At 44.9% G+C, this 27,105-nt stretch overlaps 1 protein-coding gene across 1 annotated transcript in view; it reads right to left on the bottom strand.

Moving 5' to 3' along the window:
• LOC126195307 (uncharacterized) overlaps nt 1–27,105 on the bottom strand; it is a 144,737-nt gene that overhangs the window by 54,456 nt on the left and 63,176 nt on the right. Inside the window, exons 2-3 of the mRNA XM_049933867.1 lie at nt 6,955–7,335; nt 6,587–6,855 (exon numbers count right to left, since the gene is read on the bottom strand). Coding sequence (XP_049789824.1) covers nt 6,587–6,855; nt 6,955–7,335 — 650 coding nt within the window. The remainder of the gene's footprint in view (nt 1–6,586; nt 6,856–6,954; nt 7,336–27,105) is intronic.

Raw genomic sequence — 27,105 nt, 5'->3', positions numbered from 1 at the left:
TGGAAACCAGCAGCAATGGGAACGAAACTCAAAATATTGGAGAAACTAAAAGCAGAAGGAAGGCTTAAAAATCCACTACAGAAAGGGGTTTGTTGTCCCCAAAAAAAGCTTCAAATGACTGATGTCATTTCACTGGCACTAATAAACTCGAGAACATGATCGGCCGAGCGCGTGTCATCTGCTAAAATTTACGATATATCAGGCGACAGCTGTAGACGGGCGTGTAAAAAAGGGGCACTCAATTAAAAGGTGTCTTACCATCCACAGCTGAGAGCAGTGGGGACAGAGTGGGGGAGGATCGCCGCTTAAAAGATGTCGATGTATAGTTAAAATTACCTCCTCCCGATGACGCGTTCGGGAGGAAGAGCTTCAAGCACAAGGAAGAGCTTTCACGTCCCACAATTTATTATGAGGAAGTGTTGACCAATGTGCGTGCCATAAAAGAACAACACGAAGACATAAAACGCTCCGTAGATCGGCGAAGGGAATCGATTGAATAGCTGGCCGAAGAAGAGAGACTGCAGCATTGGCCGCTATATCGGCCGCCTCATTTCCACAGATACCAACGCCACCGAGATGCCCTCCAGGTGGAGCAAGCGCAGACAGTCCTGAATCCGGTGGACCAGAGGGTGGACAGGGTAAAGAGCTTGGAGACTGAGGAGAGAGCTGAGAGAATCTGAACAGATAACATACTGTATCCGATGATGGTGGCGGATGTAGTGGACAACCTGGAGAACAGCGTAAAGCTCCACAGTATAAACTGAACACTGATCGGGAAGCCGAAATTGATTTGGGGTGTCGCCAACAATATAGGCACTCCCTACACCTAACGATGTTTTCGAGCCATCAGTGTAAATAAATGTGGCTTCCTTCATTTGTGCACATAGAGCAGCAAATGCCCGACGATAAACAAGTGAAGGGGTACCATCCTTGGGAAATTGACAAAGGTCATGGAGCAGGCAGATCCAGGGACGGAGCCAAGGCGGTGCTGTACCCCAAGTTGTCAAGAAGGTTTTAGGAAAGCGGAAGGAAAGGGAATGGAGCAGTTGATGGAAGCAGACTCCCGGTGGTAGTAGGGAGGAGGGGCGGCCTGCATACCCTACATCAAAGGAGGTGACGAAGAAAATGTCATGGGCTGGATTAGCAAAATGGTTCAAATGGCTCTGAGCACTATGGGACTCAACTGCTGTGGTCATAAGTCCCCTAGAACTTAGAACTACTTAAACCTAACTAACCTAAGCACAGCACACAACACCCAGCCATCACGAGGCAGAGAAAATCCCTGACCCCGCCGGGAATCGAACCCGGGCGTGGGAAGCGAGAACGCTACCGCACGACCACGAGATGCGGGCCTGGATTAGCAGGCATGGAAGACAGATGGCTAGCATAACGACTCAGAAGGACTGCTCGCCGATTGGACAGTGGAGGTTCAGCAGTCTCAGCATAAAGGCTTTCCACAGGGCTGGTGTAAAAAGCTCCAGACACTAAACGTAATCCACGGTGGTGGATAGAGTCGAGACGACGAAGAATAGACGGCCGAGCAGAGGAGTAAACTATGCTTCCATAGTCCAATTTCGAGCGCACTAAGGCGCGATAGAGGCGGAGAAGGACCACTCGGTCCGCTCCCCAGGAGGTACCATTCAGGACACGGAGGGTGTTGAGGGATCGCAGACAGCGAGCCGAAAGATAGGAAACGTGGGAGGACCAGCACAGTTTTCTGTCAAACAAAAGACCCAAGAATTTAGCGACGTCCGAAAACGGAAGGTTGACAGGTCCTAGATGTAAGAAGGGTGGAAGAAACTCCTTACGTCGCCAAAAATTAACACAAACGGTCTTACTGGGAGAAAAACGGAAGACGGTTTCGATGCTCCAAGAGTGGAGGCGATCGAGACATCCTTGAAGACGTCGTTCAAGAAGGCTGGCCCGTTGAGAGCTGTAGTAGATCGCAAAATCGTCCACAAAGAGGGAGCCCGAGACATCAGGAAGGAGACAATCCATAATTGGATTTATGGCAATGGCAAACAGTACAACACTCAGCACGGAGCCCTGGGGTACCCCGTTTTCTTGGGAGAAGGTACGGGAGAGAGTAGTGTTCACCCGCACCCTAAATGTGCGCTCTGCCATAAATTCGCGAAGAAAAAGGGGCAGCCGGCCTCGAAAGCCCCAAGAGAACAGTGTGCAGAGGATGCCTGTCCTCCAACAGGTATCGTATGCTCTCTCCAGATAAAAAAATATTGCTGCTGTTTGGCGTTTCCGGAGAAAATTGTTCATGGTATAAGTGGAGAGAGCAACAAGATGGTCAACTGCAGAACGATGCTTTCGGAATCCACATTGGGCAGGTGTTAAAAGACTGCTGGACTCCAGCCACCAAGCTAAACGGCAATTCACCATACGCTCCAAAACCTTACAGACACTACTCGTGAGAGAAATGGGGCGATAGTTAGAGGGGAGATGTTTGTCCTTTCCAGGTTTCGGAACAGGAACGACGATAGCTTCCCGCCATCGTCTGGGAAAAGTACTGTCGGTCCAAATTCGATTATAAAGGCGAAGGAGGTAACGCAGACTATGGGTTGATAAATGCAGCAACATTTGGACGTGGATACCATCCGGTCCTGGGGCGGAGGAGCGAGAAGAAGAGAGTGCATGTTGGAGTTCCCGCATACAGAAAACTGTATTATAGCTTTCGCTATTTTGAGAGAAGAAAGCAAGAGGTTGCACTTCCGCTGCACGTTTCTTCGGGAGAAACGCTGGCGGGTAATTTGAAGAGCTCGAAATCCCAGCAAATTGTTGACCCAATGAGTTAGAAATTGCGACGGGGTCCACTAATGTATCATGCGCGACAGTGAGCCCAGATACTGGGGAGAAACTAGGCGCGCCTGATAACCGTCGAATCCGACTCCAAACTTCCGAGGAGGGAGTGAAGGTGTTAAATGAGCTAATAAAGAATTTCGAGCTTGCCTTCTTGCTATCGCGGATGACGCGACGGCATCGCGCATGGAACTGCTCATAGCGGATACAGTTGGCCAAAGTAGGATGGTCGCCACGGCATGCCTCGTTCCACCAAGGAACTGGGGGGCGCTGGGGCAATTCGGAGGTGCGTGGTATTGAACGTTCCGCAGCTGTAAGAATAACGTCTGTAATGTGTGTGACCTCATCGTCAACGCTAGGAAAGTGACGGTCATTGAATGTCGCTAGAGACGAAAAAAGTGTCCAATCGGCTTGGGCAAACTTCCAGCGTCGTGGGCGCATATATGGCAGTTGAGGCTGCAGTCTAAGGACACATGGAAAGTGGTCACTCGAGTGTGTATCATCAAGGGTGAACCATTCGAAGCGCCGAGCTAGCGGAACAGTACCGACCGAAAGGTCCAAATGAGAGAAATTTGTCGTGGAGGCAGACAAAAATGTAGGGACCCCAGTGTTCAGGCAAACTAGAACCGCTTGGTGGAAGACGTCTAGCAATAGTGAGCCACGTGGACAAGGATGTGGAGATCCCCAAAGCTGGTGGTGGGCATTGAAGTCCCCAACCAGCAAATAGGAGGGTGGAAGCTGACCAAGAAGAAGAAGAAGAAGAAGAAGAAGAAGAAGAAGAAGAAGATTAGCTCGTGCCATTTGTGTGGACGATGGAATGTATACAGTACGAAGAGAAAAGGTATATCCGGAAAGGGAAAGACAGACAGTGACAGCTTGGAAGTAAGTGTTTAAGGGGATTGGGTGATAATGGAGAGTATCATGGAGAAGAATCATGAGTCCTCCATGGGCTGGAGTGCCTTCAACAGAGGGGAGATCAAATCAGACTGACTGAAAATGCGGGAGAACAAAGCGGTCTTGGGGACGCAGCTTTGTTTCCTGAAGACAGAAGATGACCGGCGAGTAGGATCGTAAGAGGATCGACAATTCATCCCGATTGGCTCTAATGCCGCGGATATTCCAGTGGATAATGGACATAGGGTGAACAGAAAATGGAGGAATGTGACCAAGGTTACCGCCAACTCAACGACCGCTCAGAGCTTGCGACCGACAGCATGGAATGGCATTCAACCGAAGGCAGAAGATCCTGATCCATAGGTTGTTCAGGAGCAGCTCCTGCCACCAGCGATCGGCCCGTTGATCGGCCGCCAGCAGTGCGCCTCGGCGACACAGAAGACGGCCGAGGGCGATTTCCGCCAGGTGGTGCTGTAGATGAGACACGCCGTGGCGGAGAAGGAGAGGAACTGGGTTTCTTATTAGCTTTCTTGGAAACATTATGTTTAGATGGAGGAGGAACCGATGGTTGTGAAGTTGGGGTAAGCAAAAAATCTTCACGAGTATGCTCCTTTTTAGAAGTCTTGGTGTCTGACTTTTGGGCTCGAGATTTAGCAGAACCCGACGAAGGGTGAGCCATAGAGTGGGCAGGTGAAAGTGGTGAGGTTGAACGGGCGATCTTTGCACTGGCCGATCTGACGACCATGGCACTAAAGGTGAGGTAGCAAGTCTGCTTGGCCGCCTCCTTTGTTGGCCAAGGAGAAGCAAGGACAGTGCTGTATTTTCCTGTCTGAGGCACGGGGGGCTGTCGACTGGCGAATAATTTTTCGAGCAGCAAAGATCGACACCTTTTCCTTCACTCTGATTTCCTGAATGAGCTTTTCGTCTTTAAAAATGGGGCAATCTCGAGAGGAAGCAGCGTGGTCACCCATACAGTTGATGCAGCGAGGGGATGGAGGTGGACAAGCACCCTCATGGGCATCCTTGCCACACGTAACACATTTGGCCGGATTGGAACAGGACTGGCTGGTGTGATTGAACCGCTGACACCGATAGCAACTCGTAGGGTTTGGGACGTAAGGGCGAACGGAAATTATCTCATAGCCTGCTTTGATTTTCGATGGGAGTTGAACTTTGTCAAATGTCAAGAAGACAGTGCGGGTTGAAATGATGTTCGTGTCAACCCTTTTCATAACTCTCTGAACAGCCGTTACGCCCTGGTCAGACAGGTAGTGCTGGATTTCCTCGTCAGACAATCCGTCGAGGGAGCGTGTATAAACGACTCCACGCGAGGAATTTAAAGTGCGGTGCGCTTCAACCCAGACAGGAAAGGTGTGGAGCAGTGAAGTACGCGGTAATTTTTGTGCCTGGAGGGCACTGACTTTCTAACAACAAGGTGCCATTCCATAATCTGGAACAAGACTTTACAAGACCTGCAATTGTGTCGACACCCTTCTGAATAATGAAAGGGTTGACCGTGGAGAAGTCGTGACCGTGGAGAAGTCGTGACCTTCGTCAGACCGAGAAACAACAAGGAACTGTGGCAACGATGGAAGAACTGTCTGAGGCTGAGACTCAGTGAACTTACGCTTGTGAGCAGACATAGTGGAAGGTGAGGAAACCATTGCGGAAGAATCCCCACAATTACCGGCGTCTCCGATGGCGTGCTCCTCCCTCGTGGGGGCCCTCTCTGAGGGCACTCCTGCCTTAGGTGATTGGTCACACCTCACGAGAAACGGACGGAGGGACCTATCGGCACTTTCGGAAGGTATCAGCTCAGGTAATCACCCCTCCCTGGGCCTGGCCATTACCAGGGGGTACGTACGTGTCCTACCTGTCTACCCGGGGTGGGGAATTACGCATTACCCCGTCACCGGCTACGCACAAAAATGCGTGGGTCGGCCTTCAGACGCGCACAGGGAGGAAGAAAGGGAAAGGGAAAAACAAAGAGAGGGAAAGGAAAGAGGAGAGGTCTCAAACGCCGCGGCGGAGAAAAGGGTAAAGAGAAGAGGTAAGGAAAAGAGGAGGACGAAGGAAGGATAAAGCAGAGAAGGTGAAGAATGCGTTACATTTACGAGCGTCCGTCTCCGGATGTAGGCACAAACCATACTCCCAGAGGGGGAGAAGGGGAAGGAAAGAGCCAGAGGTGAGGGGAGGGGAGGGGGGGGGGTGAAGATGGGGGATAGGGAAGGATGCGGAAAAGGAAGGTATGCAGCCCGGAAAGGAAGGAGGGCCACATTAGCTCGGGGTCCCGTGCTCCCTACGCACGTATCCACAAAAGAGTTGTGGACCCCCTGGGGGGTGAGGGGGGAGGGGCAGGTAGGACTGACTGACTTTCTCCTTTCCCTTTGCACTGAAAGCCCACAGTCCACCCTCAAAGTGTCAAAACCATGGGTTATAATTGCCCTAATTTTCAGTGCATGATGAGTTCTATAAGAATATTCATATTTTTTCATTGCAAATAGTATAAATAAGTTCTTTCTAAATGTGTAAATTGTTCTTTGTTTCATGTCCTCAGTAGTTGTGTTGTAGACATCCCACTTTGGACATGTTAATATTTATCCAACTTACAGTCAGTAGATTAAGGGGAAATGGTGTAATGCTTTCTATTGTAGCCTCTACCACTTGGTTATTACAAAAATAAATAAATAAAGATGTCCTGATTATTCCTACTGTTACCTGTTCTGATAAGTAAAACCTCATTCAGAATTTACTTTCTATTATCCACTCTTTCCCCATATCTACAGACATTCATGTGCAATATTTCCCCTTCTGGGAACATCTTTGACTTGTGGCTAATATTAGTTTCGATTTTGAGAAAGATGTCATTTGGATGACTAATTACCAGGAGATGACGTGCCCCATCCAGTTGCAATACATCGAAGGCCTGTGAAATCTACTGAGGGGGGAGGCACACAAATAACTTCAACATTCATTGCTTCATCAAAATGTTTATCCAGCACTAGGAGTGCTATGTCATTGAAGAGTGTCTTCTCTTCAAATTGAGGATGTCTTATTATTTTTATCACCCTGCGCTCCTGGTGTGGTAAAGGTTCCGTTGCTGCTGTTAAGTCCCATATTCCAGCTCTGACTTTTATATCTGATGGAATCAACCTGAAATCAGGAGCAATACTTTGTTACTAAAATCTGTCACAAACTAATATACCCTCTTTAATAGTGAAACAGAATTATTGCTCGAAAATACAGCCTTACCTTTTAACGCAGTGTGCAGCAGTGAGAGCAACTTGTGGGTGCAGAAGTGAAGCTCCACATTTGAAGACAAAGGCAGGTGGTTTTCCATCCCCTGGGTATACAGCTACTTGGACAACCAGCATCCACGGGAACTCTGCAAATGTTGTGCTGTTGTCTGTCGCTGGTGATAGCCCACGTCTCACTCCACAACCAGACTTGACAGGTCCCGCAGGAACTTGGATGGGAGGCTTTGGAGTCGGTGTCACAGGTCCAGGCTCTACATACGGTGGTGTTGACGGCGTCGGTGGCGTAATAGGAGTTTGACTTCCTGTGGTTTGCCGAGGTGGCTCCTGGCAGCAGTGTTGTACTCCAGGGCACATTTCAACTTTTGGTGTGTTTATTCTAAAAAGAGAAAAGTAATGGTTAACTATTGTTTTAGTATCATCTGGGAATAAACTGACACTGTATTTGTGGAAAAATTCTGTCTACTTTAATGACTGTATAGAAAGAAGATTTTCTTAGATACTAGGAGGACACAGTAATCAAATCTCTGGCATCATCTGTCAACTGCCAACTATGATAGTGTTACCCACTATTGGCAACATGACTGGAGTGAATAAAGCTATCAGAGATATGTCAGTGATGTATCTCAATTCTGTCAAATTAATGTATTTCTCAAGATGTAAAAATTCTAACTGAGGAAAAATCTAGCATCCACATATACATTTTACATCTACAAATAACAAGACATAACAATTTATCATTATATGAAATTTGACTATGAAATCTATTTAATATTAGTTAAGGCCAATGGTAGATTTTCAAACAATATAAAGCCCACGACTGAATAACAACAGTATTAAGAAAAGGGTAGATTACTTCTCAAGCACATAGACAAGCACAGTGAAAAGACTGCTATTCATTTAACCTTCTAGCCAAAAGCCCTTGTTCCAAAATAGAAACTGATTTGTGCTTGTGTGGATGGGTGTGTGTTTTCTATTTCAAAAGAATGCCTTCCAGCCAAAAGTTTAATGGTATAGCAGTCTTTTCATTGTGGTTGCTTACAACTCAATGTGTCTTACACGGTACCCTTTTTACAATATTTCCTTCATTGCTAGAATACTAGCGAAGTGCAATCAATTTAGAAAGGATAAGTGTTACAGAACATTCATGTGACCCACCTTAGAATATTTCTCATAAAAATGGGATCCATAATAAATTGGACTAACAGGGGATATTTAATGTACTCAAAGAAGAGGAACACAAATTGCTACATATTTGTTTGACTCCTGGGAGATAGTGAAGATACTATCTATCTCTTCTTGTATGACTGCTGCAGATATACTATCTAAAAAAGACTGTACTGCAGGTCTTCTTAAGTATGTTTTTCACTGTATCAAATCTTAACATTATACTGTCACTATAAAATATTCTGTTATCTACATACATTTGTAGGCTTTCACAGCCAGTGTCACTTTGGAAAAATAATTTTGGGTATTGAGCTGCATCATTATAAACTACCTAAAGAACTAGACTGCTGACATTTAAACCAGTTTTCTGTGGTCCTCATCGAAAGCGTGCCTCTTTCTTAAGAGAAATGCAGTGTATCAGTTAAAACGGTGGCAATTTAGATGATGATGATGATGATGATGATGATGATGAGTCCCATACTTCTTTACAGAGCGTAGGGGAGCGACGCGGGAGAACCGCGCTGCCTTACTTTGCTTTAGTAGTTTATAATTATGTGGCCCAATACCCAAAATTATTTTATTTAAAATGCTGTCACCTTCTCTTCCCATTCCAGCATATCTCAAGCCCTACAAAAAACTTTCATGTATTTCACACAATGAGATGTGAAAGGATTTGTTACTGTTTCAATTGTCACACACAGCTCCAAAAGTAGAGCAAAGGTGTACTGTATTTTTCACTCTCAGTATGGTGTACACTTATTACCATGTTTACAACAACTTGCAGCATTTATTTCAAATCACAGTTTTTGAATTTCTCAGTTGTTTCCTGATGTCCAAACTGCAATTTCTTTTTAAATGCTGTGTGTGCTAGGGGAGCTTTTGAAGAAAACTAAGTGTGAACATTTTAGATTAGGCTCTAGTGTGACTTTAGTACTGTACATGAACTGAACATTTATGTCTATTGTAACCATTCTCTCTATTTTCACTACCAGTTTCAATGGTTTAAACTTCCACTGGGTGGATTTATGTCACTTAGACACGTGTGTGTGCTTTTGGGTGAACTGTGGCACTGGATTCAGTGGTCACACTTTTTCTTGTCATATTTACACCATGTGCTATTTGCATGCATAGCACACAGATATGGCAATATTGCTATATCCATAAATGCACTAAAACTTCTGTAACTAATGTACTGTAAACATCGGTGTTTACATTATTAAATTACAGTATTAATTTAGCTGCTCTGAACAGCAGATTAATAAACACAATTGCCTGGAAACTTTTGCTTTACCTGCACTTTTTGACTGTAGCTGCATTGGCACAGAACAAAGTTTCATACCACACTGGGAGAGAAAGTATGTCAAATAAACCACCACCCTGGCCTTCAGATCAGCACACACACAGAGAGAGACTGTCAAGTGGAAAACATTCTAGATTGAGTTTCATTATTAGTTTTTCTTCCTGATCACAGAAACAAAAAGCAATGTAATTTTTTTAACCTCTGTGGACATTTGCACAGATTATTGATATGAGAGGGGTTATCAGAAGTAAAGAGGAAGGAAGTACCAACTGAAGATTAACATTTTATCAGTTGCATAAGTTCACAACAACTAATACAAATGACAATTTCAGATACATGTGTAAGTTTTATAACATTTTTGTGTGTCAGCAAGCAAAATGCACGTTTACTCTCTGTAAACAGACCGAATGCTGTAGATGTCCTACACTCACAGCAAACTCAGTTATAGACAGTCACAGTGTTAATCACTTCTGTCACCATAGCAACAAACATTTGGCACCTCACATGGCAGAGAGATTGTCAGATGTTGTTCCAAATGGTATGTAGAAGTCGACCACACAAAAAGCGAGAGGTGTGATGTCAGTACATTTTGATCACACTTATTTTACTAATGGCTAGGACATGAGAAATCTTGCTTTCAGAATTTGGTCACCTAGTGGACTTCCCACATGCCACTATCATTAGTACTGAGGATACCTCTACTCTGAATGAACTGCTGGCTCCAGGCCAATCGACTGTGGGGTGACATGTTAAAGGAAGGGCCATTGGCAACCATTCCAAACTGTAATATCAGACAGACAGATCACAGTGTAACACATGACACTCACTCTATTAGTTCTGACCAGCAACTACCAATGAGCAGCTGTACTGTCCAGAGATACAGCCTCTTTGTAGTGTACAGTGGACACCAATCAACAAATATAGTTTTGGCCACAGTGTGCCTCTAGACACTGACGAGCAAAGTTACAGCAACACTGCTGGTGCATGCTTTGAGCTGTATAAATGGTTTCCTGGACTGGTGAGTCCGAGTACATTGGTAAATATCAATAAGTGAGTGGATATAAGACCATATGATGTGCTATGTATACCAAAATCGTCTCAGGGGCTAAAAATGTAGGACACACTTTTGGTATGCATCCATTTGTTCACCAAAAGCACTCTGAAAACAGTCTGGATCTTCAGCAAGTTAACTCACAGCAGAAGAAGATGCTTGTGTGACCTCCCTTGTCACATTATCTCAGTTTTCTTGAGCAGATCTGGGGTGCTATCAAGCCAGATGAGTGCTCCCTTCAGATCCAGTGTCAGTCACTAAGGTGTGAGCAGTGGACGAGTGGTCACAAATCTGAAGAGCTCCAAAGTCCATTCTGCCCACACACACAAACATGTCATAGCTGCCAGGACAAACTGAGTTTGCATACACAATAATGAATAAGTATGTATAATTCAGTTGCACAAGAGTGTACTGTCATCACCACTGAGTGATATGGCATGGTGTCAAATCATTTCACTTTTGTTTGGGAGGACGGTGGTTTAATCTCCACCTGGCCATCCAGGCTTAGAGCTTACATTGCCATCTGTCCCCCCCCCCCCCCTCCTCACAAATAAATAAATAAATAAATAAATAAATAAATAAATAAAGGTCACTGGAACCAAATACTGAGAGGGTTGTTTTGAGATATGGTCTATTTCTTTACTTGTCTTTCTCCAGCCAGGTCATGTTATCTTTGTCTAATGACTTCTCTCTTTCCAGTCACTTGCTACAGCAACTGAAGCAAACAGTGTACTATTTCAGTTTATTAACATTACATGCATTTCACAAATTGTGTTCTTAGCTTTTTCTATGCTATCAATGACTGAATGCTTAAATACAGTAATCTGATAGACTAGATGTGTTGCACATTCAGTTTTTCCACCTTTTTTGTTCAGTAACATAAATTTCTTATTCTTTGAAGTATGTACCACATTTTTAAGGAATAAATATAGATCTATTTTTTATTCCACTATCTGATTTTCTTATGTCAACTACAACTGGTTACTATGACACCATTTTGGAAGTCCAAACTGTCTTTTTCTGGCTCACTACTCATCAGTGTGCACTGTCAATGTACTTTATTTCAAAGTGTCTGTAATATCTCTGCCGATGTAGCTGAAACTTCCCAGCTGAATGTTATTTAATCTGGAATGCCAAGAGTGGAACCTGACCTCTACCCAGAGCAACTAAATCCCTCCTGGGTATCAAATATGGTGGTATATAACATCTCTCCCAACTGTCAGCCAGCTGAACTACAGCAATAAGGGATTCAGATGAGAGTAAACAAATCACTCTTAGAGATATTCAGACAGGATCTGCACAACTGTCCATAGGGTTCCACAGCTGCAGCAAGGTCACAGGACTTATTTGTGGGTCATGTGGGTCAGACTGGTGTGATCGATAAGGTGGCGGCACAAGGAGGTGGATTCACCAGAAGACCAAAGTCCTAGACTATTTCATAATCTGAAAGTTATTGGTTACAGCTGTGGCACTGCATTTTCTATTCCAGGCAAAAGAGTCAATGGTACAATGTTGGTCTCATGTGGTATCCTGATATCTTTGTTTCTCTGAATGGAAGGTAATCTGATGAAGGATGTTTGAGGTTGTGACAGTGAGAGGATTGGAGAAGGTAACCAAATGTCTGAGCTGATTGACTTTAACCAAGCCAATACCGAATGTTTTAACTGAGGCCACTTTTCTGGAAGTAAAGAGAAGGTGTTGATTTGAATGCTTCAGATTGCTATGCATTTGTATAGTGTAACTGAGTAATTGGTGGTGTCTGATCCATGAAGTAGGAGTATCTGTCATTACTTGGAGGCTGTCTGTCTTGTCCAGAATGCAGGCTGACCCCACATTGGCAGATCAAGTCTACAAGTCCCAATGCTGATAGTGCTTCTGATCCATTGGCCACACTTCCACGTCCTGATTTTAATAAAATTAGAGCTGTGTGGTGTGGTTAGATGGTGGAATGATCTGCAACTCATGATTTGTTACTGAGGGAAAGGAATGAAGTTTCAATTTTCACATCTGCTTAAAGTATTATATGAGTGGCAATGAACTTCAATTTACATCAGATACAAATACTAAGAACAGTTAAGTCACAAGCACATGAAGCATTTCATTATGCAGTTATTGTTCTTTGTGTGGATGAGCAGTCCTACATTGGCACCAATGTATGACCCAAGTTTCAGCAATGGTAAACTGGAAAGCACATGGATGTACCTCATATCCTGATTTCCTTGTAAAGTCACCGGCCTGAGTGGCCGAGCGGTTCTAGGCGCTACAGTCTGGGGCCGCGTGACTGCTACGGTCGCAGGTTCGAATCCTGCCTCGGACATGGATGTGTGTGATGTCCTTAGGTTAGTTAGGTTTAAGTAGTTATAAGTTCTAGGGGACTAATGACCTCAGAAGTTAAGTCCCATAGTGCTCAGAGCCATTTGAACCTTGTAATGTCATAGTTGGCACTTTGTGGCCCTTAATGCTGGGAGAACTATGGCAGCTGCAGAAGTCAACATATAAGGATGGTGAGACTATAGATCCAACTTCCTGTAACACCATTAGTCACTACTGAGAAGAGGTTTGTACACAGGATAGGAATTAATGATTTGTACTCTGAAAGATCGCTGGAACAAAAATTTTCCATCACAGACATCATAGTGAACCTTCTGTTCAATAACAGGACAAAAGCTTGGGCTACACAGCATAAATTTGAGGGGACTTATGTCACTGCTGAGTAAGTTGCTAGAATAACTTGTCACTTGCTATTCAAAACTCCTTATTAACTGATGCATTTTGGGCACAGACCATCACCAAAATATCATATTCTGATAATGGGCTGTGCTTGAAATGAATCAATAAACATTAATTTTTGAATAGCAACTGGCCTGTTATACAACAACTTATTTAGCAGTAGTAAAAGTCTCCTCATGTTTACATCACTGTACAGGCCTCTTGTGTGACTGTTGCACCTCATGTACACAGCATAAGGTGGATGCCCAGAAAGGATTCATGTGCTGTATCATAGTGAGTGGGGCAACCATTATTCAGCATAAGGAGTGTGAGATTTGGAAACACTTATTCTAATAATTTCCCATGGTTACCGGTCTTAGCACTTCCCCTTGAAGTGTTATGAACATTAAAATAACACTGTAAAAGAAAAGTCAGAGATATCCAGGAGATCACGATGATATGATGGTACCTCATGTCTCCCTCTGGAAGTAGATGTTACAAAGGTCAAACTCTGTGTTTGTTCATATGCATCCTGTGACCACTTTTATCTTGGCATTAATAGGTCACCAGAGGTGGTCTCAAGAGCCATTGGAAACAGACACAATGGACTCCCGCAGGGTCAATTCAGTTCTTATATCAGGCTCAATAATAATGTGCAGTAGATGAATGTGTTGTACATCATCTTGTTTTGCTTTGCAAGCCACTGAGTGAATTGGGAGCAAGTGCTTCAGTTCAACAAGGGGAGCAGTTCCACTGGTTTGTGTTTGCATGTGTGACCAATAGCATTGCTAATGGGATGGAATAGTCAATTGCGATTCCATTTGAGTTAGTACCATCTGTTTGCTGCCCTCTAATTGCATGATTTTGATCATGATGGAAGGAGGAAGGAGATCCAGGATAGTGGTGGGGGTCTACTATCACTGTTGGTTTCATTGTCTTTATTCTTTTCAAAAACTTCCTTGTGGGATTTGGGTTCAGTAGGAGAGTATCCATGCACAATATTGGCACAGATTAGGAGTTGGCTGTTCTCTTGTGGTTTGGGCAGAAGGGAGCAGCCTCCTGCTGGTAGACAACAGGAGATTTGAGTAGAGGTCACCATCACATAGGGCTTGGTGGTGGGATGTTTGTTTTACGGCACAAAAACAACTGAGGCCCTATGTGCCCATGTCAGAACTTTTAGAACAATATTACAGAAAAGAAGTTAAAAACTATTACATGTTAAGCCCAATCAATGGAAGGAAAGAGAGCTAACAACAAGGAATTTCTCTTTGAGAGAGACAATGAAGATCCGAAACTAAAGATTAAATGTCTTTCACTAATAGCTGCAATGGATAAAAAGTAAAATGCGGTCAACAGCTCGTGCATCATTAGCTGAAACAGCCAATAGCTCAGACAGCAAACATACACTAGAATGTAAGTGGTTAAAGAAAAGCGCATTTTGTCAAGAAATGGTGAACTGTCAAAGATTGCTGACAGTGAACACACAGTGTTGGAGATTTACCACCCGAATAACGATGGCTAAAATGATAGTGCCCAATATGTAGCCTAGATAAAATGATTTCCTCATGGCCAGAGAGCAAAGGGATGATCAGCCAAGTCACTGGGTTTAATTCACCAGAGCTTGTTCCCACGAACAGAAAACGAGTAGTAATGCCAAAGTGACACTACCTACCGACAGATGGCCACACAGAACACTGGTAGGAATGGAAGAGCTAGTGGACGAAGGTAGTTGAAATGCAGCCTTGGCAGCAGTGTCAGCAGCCTCATTTCCCATCAGACTGATGTGACCAGAAACCCTTACAAACATCACAGTGGCTCAGCCAACAGCAAGCAAGTGGAAGCTTTTTGGATCCGTTGCACTAAGCGTTGGACTGTGTACAGCACACACTGGCTCTGAAGGGCATGGAGAGAATCTGAACATGTGACAATTAAAAAGCTAGTATCCCCAGATGTATGGTGTGGCCTGATAGGCTGTAAACATTGGGCAGTGTCCTGTAAGCCGATACCAAAAATTATCTGTGCCAGTGACAAAGGCACAGTCAGTCTTACAGCCATCAGTGTACACAAAGGTAATATTGCTAATTGTGGGTGAAGGTTGAGAAACTTATGGCGATAGATCAAATCTGGAATAGTTTCCTTAGGAAGGGAATGAAGTCCAAAGAGAACACGGGCCACTGCACGAAGCCGAGGTGATGAAGGATTCGTACCAATTGGGATGTAGCAGGTAGCATCAAGTTAAGCTGCTGGAGAAATAGTCAAAAGCAGCAAACTCCAAAGATGGACAGACTTCCAGATCCATAAATGAAGCACCCATAGTCTTGTTTCGAATGGACAAGTGATCGGTAAAAATGGAGGAGGGTGGTCCGATCTGCTCCCCGTGAAGTACTACTTCGGAGAGACAGAATACTAAGGGACTGGGTACTGCAATGACACTGCGCACCCACCTGTTTTTAATGAATGCAGTTCATCATCCTAGGACGACAGTTAAAAATGTGGAGAGCATATATCTGTGCACAAATTGTATTGTGACATACCTCAGTCCACCGAGGGACTTTGACACGGCATGGTGAAGATGAAGTGAGAGGTATGGAATGTTCTGTGGTGGTAAGGATAACAATTTTAATTTATTCTATCTGATAATCACAACTGGGGAAACGATGTTTGTCTAATATTGCCAGGTAGCAGTAAAATCTCTAGGCGGCCTTAGAAAGCTGCCAATTGGGTTTATATGTAGGTAAGGTAGCCATCAGCTAATGGATAGCACACAGGAAATGGGTACTCGAGTCTATGTCAGAGAATGGACCATTCAAGACAATGGGTAAGGTGGGCAGTGCTAAATGAGAGGTCAAATGGGCATAAGTATGTGTGGAGTCTGAAAGAAACGTGAGTGCTCTAGTGTTAAGACAAATGAAGTTGAGTTGATCGAGAAGGTCAGCCAAGAGGGCACCTCTGACAGGTTCTTGAAGAGTCCCAAAGGGGATGGTGTGCATTAAAGTCACCGAGCAGCAAAAAGGTGTGAGGGAGTTTACCAATAAGGTTGAAAAAAAGAAAAAGTGAAGTGAGGAAGGAAAATGCAGACAAATAGCTTCTCACTGAGTGTTCAGTGAGATCCTGTATGAGCAGCACGACTCCCCCATGAGATGGAATGCCATCCTTGGGGGGGTGAGGAAGGTCAAAGTGAACTGGAAGGAAATGTGAGAAGTCAAAGTGGTCCTAAGGATGTAGTTTTTTTTTCTCTCTTTTGGAGGCAGAAAACAAGTGAGAATGGCAATTCCAAGTGCAGATGGAATGCATCCCTGTTGGATCTAATACTGTGAACCTACCATTGGAGGAGAGTGATGACAGGAAATGAGTATGAGGGAGCAAGGGAAGGGTACTCACTCTGGTGACTGCCAAGTACCACCCTTTGAAGACTCACTGCTACAGGTTGCAGAAGCTGGAGGATCCTGTTCCACAAGATCTACAGAGGCATCAGCATTCTCTCTGGGTTGGCCTGCCAAGTTCAGAACAGACACATGATAGGCACTGCACACTGGTGAGATGGAGATCAGCCAGGTAGGGTGGCGACATCACTGAAGAGGATCTCTGAGTCAGGGAAGGAGAAGACCATCTCTCTTTGATCTCAAGGGGCCTTTGCAGTTAGCAGATGAGGACTCAGATGTCTGTTGGCTGGAGGGACGTAATAAGTCTTCATTGGAGTGTTTTATTTGTCATTGTCAGCCTGCTGGTTGTGAAGCAGTTTATTTCACCACTGGCGGGGCGGGGGGGGGGGGGGGGGAAATAGTGATGGTGGCTTGTTAAGCAGCTGCAGGGCAAGGAGATGTGGACACAACCATGTTACTGGGCAATAAACTGCAGTGCTGAATCTGAGGTCAGAGGTCTGTGTGGCCATGTCCTTCATGGAGCGAGGTATAACAAGAGTTGTACGGTAAGTGCCAGATGGTAAAATGCAGAGCTTTTGACTAGCCAACAACTTGCAAGCGACAGCCTGGTCATTGAGATACACAGGACATTCAAGGTATGATGCAGCATGGTTGTCAGTACAGTTGATACAGTGGGGAGAAGGAAGTGGGTAATTGCCCTCTTGAGCATCCCTACCACAAGTCACACATTTGGATGTGTTTTGAGAGAACATGTGAGTTTGGTTGTAACACTGATAATGGCAGCAATGCATCAGATTTTTAATCTTGATCTTTGACAGAAGCACTACTCTACCAAACGTGAGAAAAAGAGTATGTCTAGGCATAAAGATTGCACCAATCTGATGAACTGCAGTGACACCCTGATCAGAGAGGTAAGTTTTAATTTGTCCCTTGGTCAGACCCTTGAGCAGCCATGTGTAAATAGCAGCATGCAAAGTATTCAGCTTTCAATAGGCCTTGACACAAACAGGATAGCCATGGAGGAATGAAGCAGCAAGCAGTTATTGGGTTCGAAAATCACAATTGGTCTCCAGAAGCAAAACCCCATTATGTAAACTAGAGTAAGATTTCACAGGCACCAACACCCTTCTGAATAATAAAAGGATTAACCATAGCAAAGGACCTTCAATGTGTGATACTCCAATGAACCAATGTGCAAATGGAAGTTTTTTGAATCTTTAGCCAAATTCTATTTATGTTTAGTAGACAGAGTGAGAGGGTGATTCATTGCGATCAAATCCCCATGATTGGCAGCATCTCCGGTAGTGCACTTGTACCAAATGTTCTCTCCTCCTCCCCCCCCCCCCCCCCCACCCATCACCCCCAGTGGTGGGCTCACTTGTCTTAGGCGACTGCTCACATCTCGTCACACCTCCCGCTCTCCTGACAGAGGAACCAACCGACAGTTTGGGAAAGTAACAGCTCAGGCAATCATCCTTCCCTGGGCCTGGCCTGTACTGTGGGGATTACATTTTAAACCTACCTGTCGACCCGGGGCTGACAATTACATGTTACCCAGTCACCTGTTATGTGTCAAACAGTTGTACCAGCCTTTAAGAGCACACAGGGAGGAAAAAGAAAAAGAGGAATCTCAAACGCTGAAGCGGAGGAAGGGTAGGAGATGGAGAACAGAGAGAGAAAGAAATAATAGTTGAGGGGCTGTTCTGGTGTCAGGCTATTAAAACCTCAGAACACATTCCCAAAAATATCCCAGACAGGTTTCCTCAAAGGAGGGCAAAAATGAATAGCAGGAGGATAGACATGCAGCATGGAAAGGGAAGAAGTGCTGCAAAGGCTGGGGCCACACAGTAGACAAGCATGAACTCACCAAACGCTGGTGAGCCCCATGAGAAGGGGGGAGAGGGCTTTAGATGATTCCTATCTCTCTCTCTCTCTCTCTCTCTCTCTCTCTCTCACACACACACACACACACACACACACACACACACACACACACACACTACCAAATAAACTGAAGTGACTGCCTGGGCTCATTGATGAATGACTGGTAATATTCATCCTTGTGGTAGATAATTAAATGGTTATGTTTTGGGAGTAGCTTCTTGTCCTCTGGACAGGGAAGAGGCACTTTTACTTTTTCCTTGCAATATGTTAAATGATCAAAGATATTGAACTCAGACTTTAATTTATTTTCTTTTGATGTGACAGGTAAGTAATAGGGGGAAAGCAGAGTGATCCTCCCACAGTTGGTAAGTGAGGGGGTATTCATTTGTAGTAGTCATCCTCAATCTCCATATAATCATTCTTCCATATGGATGACAGACAGCCAAATTTCACACTTCATGGAGTAGGAAGTGGGGTGGGGTTTGGTTTTGTTTTGTTTTGTTTTGTTTTGTTTTGCTTTAAGGTGCAACAACAACTGGGGTCACATGCGCAGACGGTCGGTAAATGCGATTTAACCAACGAGCAGTCATTGAATTCTGGACAGCAGAAGTTGTCACTTCAAAGGAGATTCATCAGAGAATGAAAGCAGTGTATGGTGATTGTGTTTATGTGAGTACTGTGAGTTATTGGGTGAGTAAGTTTAAAGATGTTGAGGCGGGAGCATCTGACCTGCGTGACAATTGGATGGCTTGTGACAGCAACCACCGAGTTTCAAAAGCAAAATATTGACAGTGATTCAGGACGATCATCGTATCACTCAGAGAAATTGCATGCACAATCGGCATTTCACAAGAACGTGTGAGTCACATTATTGCTTTGCTTGGCTATCTGAAGATCTGTGCACGATGGGTACCCCAGGTACTGGTTCCTGAAATGAAAGCCTGCAAACTTGAAATTTCCCAGGAACTCCTCTCGCGTTACGAAAATGAAGGTGACGCCTTTCACCATCCGATGACAGGAGACGTAAAGCTAGTCTATGGAATGACACAATGACTCTACCCAGCAAAATAAATTCAAGACGCAGCCCTCAGCTGGAAAAATCATGGCTAAAGTGTTCTGGAACCCAGATAGTGTTATCCATGTTTATTTCCTTGATTGTGTAACAATAAATTCAGAGCGTTACATCAAAAAGCTGCGGACTCTGAAACGAGGGCTAAGAAGGATCCCAAAGGAAAAGGGAAATGGAAATTTTTTCTACAGCACGACACTTCACGTGCCACCACAGCAGAACTTCAGAGACAGAATCTCACCACCGTCCAGCATCCTCCATACAGTCTGACTCATCTGTTCCAGATAATGAAAGACGATCTGCGGGGACATCATTATGCTTCTGATGAAGAACTGTCAGACTGTGGTTGCGGAAACGGAGTGTCGACTTCTTCCGCGATGGCATCAAAAAACTTGCTCATTGTTGGCAGAAATGTATCCAATTGGCTGGTGATTATGTGGAAAAGTGAATATTGGTAATTAAAAATCACATTCTAAAGACTATTTCTGCGTTTGATTTATTAAAATATCCCCATTCAAAGCCAATTAACGAAGGTGGAGGCATTACTTTTCATTCAACCCTCGTATTTCACTCGTGGGACTAGCACCTCCGGATATAAGAAGGCAGGGTAACAGCAGAGAATGAAAAGAAGAAGCAAGAAACGGATCGAAAGCATCCGTTGTTCGGAAGTCACACCTAGGCCTACCCACCATGACTGAAATCCAGAAAAGCTTCCTACTCACAGCTGAAGAAAATTAAAGTTCATAGAAGCCCACTGAACTGAGCTGTGGAGGAGAGTCTCCCAGAAGATTGTGGAGAGCAAAAGAGATATTCTGATTGCTAAAAATTGGACTCAAAGCGTGACAGTCTCTGTAATTCATATTAAACTTTAATTATTATAACATTGTATTTTAGTGTTTTTGGACTCAAACGTGCAATAATTACGTTCCAGCAGTTTTCTTACATCTACACGGTCATCTATTTTTGTGTAGCGTTCTGAAAAAATCTAGTAAAAAAACACTTCTGAGAATTGGCACGTTTCGCGGAGATTGTTCCCATTTCGTCCATCCGATGGCTGGCTGTGTGGCAACGCGCGGGCCACGGTGAGGCAGCAGATAGCGGCCGGGGGGGGGGGGGGGGGGGCGCTTTGCGACACTTCCAGCGAGCGCAGCAGCAGCTTCCAGCATCTCCTTCACCGTCCGGCGTTTTCCTCCCGCAACGCACTTTGTCCCCTAAGGAAACTGAACGCCAGCAAGTGTTCAATGGGCATCGGCTGTGATGTTGACTTGTGAAGTACAGGTTTAGATGGTGGTGGACTTCGCCGAACTCGGGCCCTGCTACTACACAAGTGGAAGCCTCTCGCTCGCACTGAGTGTAGCTTTAGTATACTGCAAGCAAATTTTGGCTAAAACTCAGAAAAAAACACTAAAGAATAAAATCGGTGCCCTTCATAGGTGTCATTTGAGTATTAATCGATTATACAATAATGTCATATCTTTGTTCTCGAGCTGTTACGTGTGAGCGAGCAGCGATGTTGTAAGATGTATCGCAGGGATAGGTTATCGTCTTTGGTGTGCGCGTAGGTGCAGTAGCGGATAGTGGTTAGCTATGTTAAAGTGAGGAAGCAGTTGTTATGTTTCAAATGTAGTCTCAATTTATCTATGTGTTTAATTAAGATGATTATGTAACGGTAACTGATCTCGGAAGGAGGAAGAGTAATGGAATCTTATTTACATCAAGAGGAATTATAAAGTAATTTATTTGAAGTCACTTATTTTTCCAGCTCCATTTTTCACCTACCTTTGTCTTACTATTTTTAATTGACCAAGTTTTTTTTTTAAGTTGAAAAGCAACGAAGTATGTTCCTATAATACTTCGATTTGCAACTATCACAGAACTCATTACACCTCAGTACTGTCTCTGCTAAAGCTGCAAATTACTATATGTACACATAGTGACGCGCAAGACAGGGCAGTACTGCAACGTCTTATCCAGATTTGAGCAGAATAGAGGTAAGGACTAAATATTTTGATTTTTTTTTATTCAATGAGGGCCAACTTATGTCATTCAAAGGCAGTTAGATTTTTGTGTGTTGTGTATCACTTTTAGTTCTGGGATCTATGATAAGTTTTGCAAAAGTAATTGTTGTAGGTTTTATGTTAAAACTCCTTTATCAGGCAGTTGATACTGTTAAAAATTCTTGCAGTCAGATTAGTCACTTTACCAGCACGAAAGGCTTGCCATCTCATTACGACAGTTCAATTTCCTATTAAGATTGATTATTACTTCTGCACAGCTCTTAGTATTCAAAACAGATTACGTCAGTCATTTTTATTATTTAAAGAGAACTTTCACCCTGATGACGAAAGTAAAAGAGTGACATTGTATGACCAATTTTCTTCATTTTAGGTTCAAATGAACCAGTCAGAATAAGGGAGAACAGTTTAGCGTACAAAAAGAGACATACCGGGAATTAGGATTTCCAAATTCCATTTAGTGCTGTAAGAAGTAATGTTTGTTGTAATTTATCGTCATATAGTACGTAACTTCTTTCTTTAGTCACGCATTTGATGAGAAGTACACGTAAAAAATATAAAAAATAAAAGCTGAACATAGACATTTCCTGGTAGCCGCGTTTTTGTCGCCTTTCTGGATGTAGAACAGGGAGCGCAAAAATACATCGCAAATACTGTGGACTACTGATCTCGAGTGACACGTGCAGCTCATCACAGCTCAGTGGTGATGTGTATACTGGAATGTTATACGATCACGAATGGCTCCACATCGTGGCTATCTCTGTCTAAGAGTAAGTGTGAATGAATTAGTGGTCCCATATTCATTTCCTGTACATATAGATTGTTGCGCGTTTTTAATACACTGAAGCACCAAAGAAACGGGTATAGGCATGCGTATTCAGAGATATGTAAACAGGCAGACTACGGCGCTGCAGTCGGTAACGCCTATACAAGACAACAAGTGCGTGGCGCAGTTGCTGGGTCGGTTACTGCTGCTACAATGGCAGGTTATAAAGATTTAAGCGAGTTTGAATGTGGTGTTATATTCGGCGCACGAGCGATGGGACACTTAAGTGGCGGTGAAATGGGGATTTTCAGGTGCGACCATTTCACGGGTGTACCGTGCGAACATTTCAACGAAATATGGGCTTTTGGAGCCAAAGGCCTACTCCTCATGATGACTGCATGACACAAAGCTTTAAGGCACGCCTGGGCCCTTCAACACGGACGTTGGACTGTTGACTGGAAACATGATGTCTGGTCGTACGGGTCTCGTTTCAAACTGTACTGAGCGGATGGACGTGTACAGGTATGGAGACAACCTCATGGATCCATGGGCCCTGCATGTCAACAGGGGACTGTTCAAGCTGGTGGAGACACTGTAATGGTGTGGGGTGTGTGGAGTTTGAGTGATATGGAACCCAAGATACAGATACGACTGACAGGTGGCATATGTAAGCATCCTGTCTGATCACCTGCATCCATTTATGTCCGTCCATTGTGCATTCTGACGGACTTGGGAAATTTCAGGAGGACAATGCGACATCCCACATGTCCACAATTGCTACAGAGTGGCTCCAGGAACACTATTCTGAGTTTAAACACTTCCGCTGGCCACAAACTCCCCAGACATGAACATTGTTGAGCATATCAGTGATGCCTTGCAACGTGCTGTTCAGAAGAGATCAGCAACCCCTCGGATTTATTGACAGCCCTGCAGGTTCCCTCCAGCACTACTACCGGCACTCCTGCGTGCTTCGGGGGCCCTACTCGATATGAGGCAGGTGTACCTGTTTCTTTGGCTCTTCAGTGTATAATAATGTCTGTAATGTAAGAAAGATTTTCTTTGGAGCGTTTCTGTATCGTGTTCAAATTCCAAAAGAATAACGGCTCTCTCCCTGCAACTTTCTGTTACTTAATCGGTTCTATCTGAAAAAGGCTTTAGAGTTTTCCAGGCAACTATATTTTCCCAGTCAGGTAAACTGCACTAGGAAATTCGTCCAGTAATGGTACGCCGCAATGAGATTTCATATATGACAACATAAGGGCAAATGATTTAAGAAATTGTGGCAGACATTCATCTAAGACGGTATCGGATGGTCAGACCAGTATACAGTGAACGCATTGTTATAATGAGCTCCAAGTAACCCAACCTTAACAGCTAAACAATTGTCTTGAGAGAGCACTTATATGTACAACAACTTAACTACCGGGTGCGTCAGCTCAAAAACTACACATAGCAAAGTTTTCAGATGATGCCGCTAATATTTGTATAATGCTGTAATCATGGCAAATAAGTTTTCCACAGAAATTTCTTAGTTTAATTGTTAGTGAAGTTTCGAGTATAGAGGAGGAGCCACGCATGGTTGTCGCTCGGTTCTAGGCGCCTTGCCACGGTTCGCGTGGATACCCCTTGGTTAGTTTAAGTTAGATCACGTACTGTGTAAGGCAGGGGACAGACAACCTCAGCAGTTTGGTTTCAATGGAACTCACCGCAAAATATACAGGAGTCGTCAGTATTCAGGAATGTGACAGAAACGATCATTCGAAACAAAAGAGTCTAGTAAACAAGGGATCTAAAATGCATATCGTAAGAGTTATGACAACAGAAGAACCGAAGATGAGCAAGTTGTCATAGCTCTTAAGGAATGCACTTTGGAGCCCATGCTTACAAGACTTTCTTCGAACGATCGTTCCTGGCATACACCTGAATAGTGGTCATTCCTCCTGGGACACCCTCTTTATGTAAATTACTGTTTGTGAATTTCAGTGCGCACATTTGAGCAACTGCCACCTTACAGTCATTTATTTTTACAGAGAACACCTACTGTGGAAGAACGTTTGGAATTTAAAACGGCTCATTTCATGAGAATGCTCTATGTCTTTTCTCACAAAATTAGGTGCAAATATACTGACGTAATTATCTTTGGAAGTAAACCAAATTCACGATGAAATAAAATAGTTACCAAGCTGCAACTTTGTTTTGCTTGTGAAGCGTTTAACCATCAGGTCTCTGGTTGGATTCCTGCTCGCTCCTAGAATTTTCACCTGTCACTCGTTTGTTTCACTTCTAGCACCATTCGTCAGTTTGTTGTGCGTGCTGTTATGCCATTCCGTCTCCCAAAGCCGGAAAACCCTGCGGTGTAAGACAGAACGCAGGTCAGCTTCGGAGATGCCTATCTCCACAAGCGGTTTCCGGGTCGCCTATTTCGCCAGCCTGTCTGCAAGTTCGTTGCCGGGGATGCTTACGTGTCCTGGGGTCCACACAAACACCACAGAACGGTGGGACTGTTCCAGGGCATTGATGGACTCATGAATGGAAGCTACCGGAGGGTGGTGAGGGTAGCACTGGTAGATAGCTTGTAGGCTGGTCAATGAGTCAGTACACAGGAGAAATGACTCACCAGGACATGAGCGGATGTACTGAAGAGCACGAGATATGGCCGCCAGCTCTGCAGTGAAAACACTGCAGCCAGCTGGCGAGGGGTGCTGCTCAATATGTCCTCCATGAACATATACGAAGCCTACGTGGCCATCAGCCGTCTGTGTAAACCACTTCAGAGCTCCGGAACACGTCAAGAATCGAGAGGAAGTGACAGCAGAGAGTGGTGGGGTTAACGCAGTCCTTAGGGTCGTGAAAAAGGTCAAGACGAAGCTGCGGTCGAGGCGTACACCATGGAGGCATATGTGAACGGACCACAAGTAGAGGTGGTAAAGTGAAGGACTCCAGTTCAGAGAGAAGGGACCGCACGCGAACCGCAATTGTTAGCCCCGATCTGGGCCGCCGATGCGGGAGATGGCCTGCCGCGGGCGGGAAAAGGAGCCGGTAAGTCGGATGCTCAGGGGAACTATGAATGTGTGCTGCGTAACTGGCAAGCAGCTGCGCACGTCTGATCTGCAGTGGATGGTCACCGGACTCGACCTAAAAGCTCCCGTCGCTAATCGAGCCCCACAGTGGTGCACAGGGTCGAGTAAACGCAATGCTGAAGGCGCTGCCAAACCATAAACCACACTCCAAGAGTCAATTCGGGTTTGGACAAAAGCTCTGTAGAGCGGCAGCAGCGTAGAGTGATCTGCACCCCAACTGGTATTGCTCAGGCAACGGAGGGTATTGAGGTGCTGCCAGCACTTCTGCTTAAGCTGAGGGAGCCAAGTCAATCGAGCGTCGAAAAACAGTCCTAGGAATTGATATGCCTTCACTAGAGCGAGTGGATCGTCATTAAGGTGAAGTGCACGACACACGACTTTGCGGCTGAAAACCGGAAGCTGTGGGCTAGAGCCCATGACTGCGCCTTGTGGATGGCTCCCTGGAGGTGCCGCTCAGCAACAACAGTACTGGAGCAGCTGTACGAAATGCAGAAGTCGTCTGCGTACAGGGAAGGTGAGACAGAGGGCCCGACAGCTGCTGCTGCTGCTGCTGATGATGAGAGATGTTTAATCATCTGGCTGTGGATGCAATCAGGACCAGGAGCTCTGTCAGGGCAATGTTCAAGGGCACTGACGAACTCCCAGTCTGTAAATGGGGCGTTATAGGATTCACTATAGCGTGTAGTGGATGAGAGGACGTTCCCTTCCAGCTGCCGCTTGAGTGTGCGAAATGCTGGGGGGGTAATTCTCCAACGCAGGGGCTCGAGCAAAGTGCTCGGCAATCGCGTTTGTGTCGGTATATTACTCGCCATTTATGGTAACACTGGGGACAGCTGTTGGGTCCTGGTACCCGAAAAGACGTTTGATCTTTGCCCAGACTTGGGAAGGTGACGTATGGCACCCACTGGTGGAGAGGTACCTCTCCCAACACTCCCCTTTCTGTTGTTCGATAAGGTAGCGAACACGGGCATTGAGCCGTTTAAAGGCTATGAGGTGCTTCAGGGAAGGGTGCCGTTTATACCACTGTAGAGCTCGCCGACGCTCCTGAATTGCTTCCGCGACTTCCGGCGACCAGCAAGGGACTGCCTTATGCCTCTGGCACCCTAAAGGGCTAGGGATCGTGTTTTCTGCCGCAGAAACAATTGTGCTAGTCACCTGCTCAACCATCACATGTTACCATGTGGGGGAGATTCAGTGGTAACAGCAGAGGTGAAAGTTCCCTGGTGCACCTTGTTCAAAGCCCTTCTGGGCAGGCGTCCGTGTGCCTGACATTGGGGCAGTGACAAGAAGATGGGGAAGTGGTCACTACCACACAGGTCGTCATGTGCTCTCCAGTGGATAGATTGGAGAAGTCCTGGGCTGCAGATTGATAAATCAATAGCTGGGTAACAACCATGAGCCACACTGAAATGTGTGGCGGCCCCAGTATTTAAGAGGCCGAGGTCGAATTGCGAAAGTAGTTTCGACATCTCTGCCTCGGCCAGTAAGCATGGTACCACCCCACAAGGGGTTGTGGGCATTAAAATCTCCCAGAAGTGGGAAAGGTTTAGGGGATTGATCAATCAGTGCAGCTAATACATTCAGGGGTACTGCACCATCTGGAGGAAGATACACATTGCAGACAGTTATTTCCTGTGTCGTCCTTATTCTGACAGCCACAGCTTCAAGAGGGGTTTGAAGGGGCACATGTTCACTACAGACCGAGTTTAGGACATAAATGCAAAC

This window comes from Schistocerca nitens, chromosome 7 (genome assembly GCF_023898315.1).
Source record: "Schistocerca nitens isolate TAMUIC-IGC-003100 chromosome 7, iqSchNite1.1, whole genome shotgun sequence".
Taxonomy (NCBI): Eukaryota; Metazoa; Arthropoda; class Insecta; order Orthoptera; family Acrididae; genus Schistocerca; species Schistocerca nitens.
This window is presented reverse-complemented; position numbering and strand designations above follow the sequence as displayed.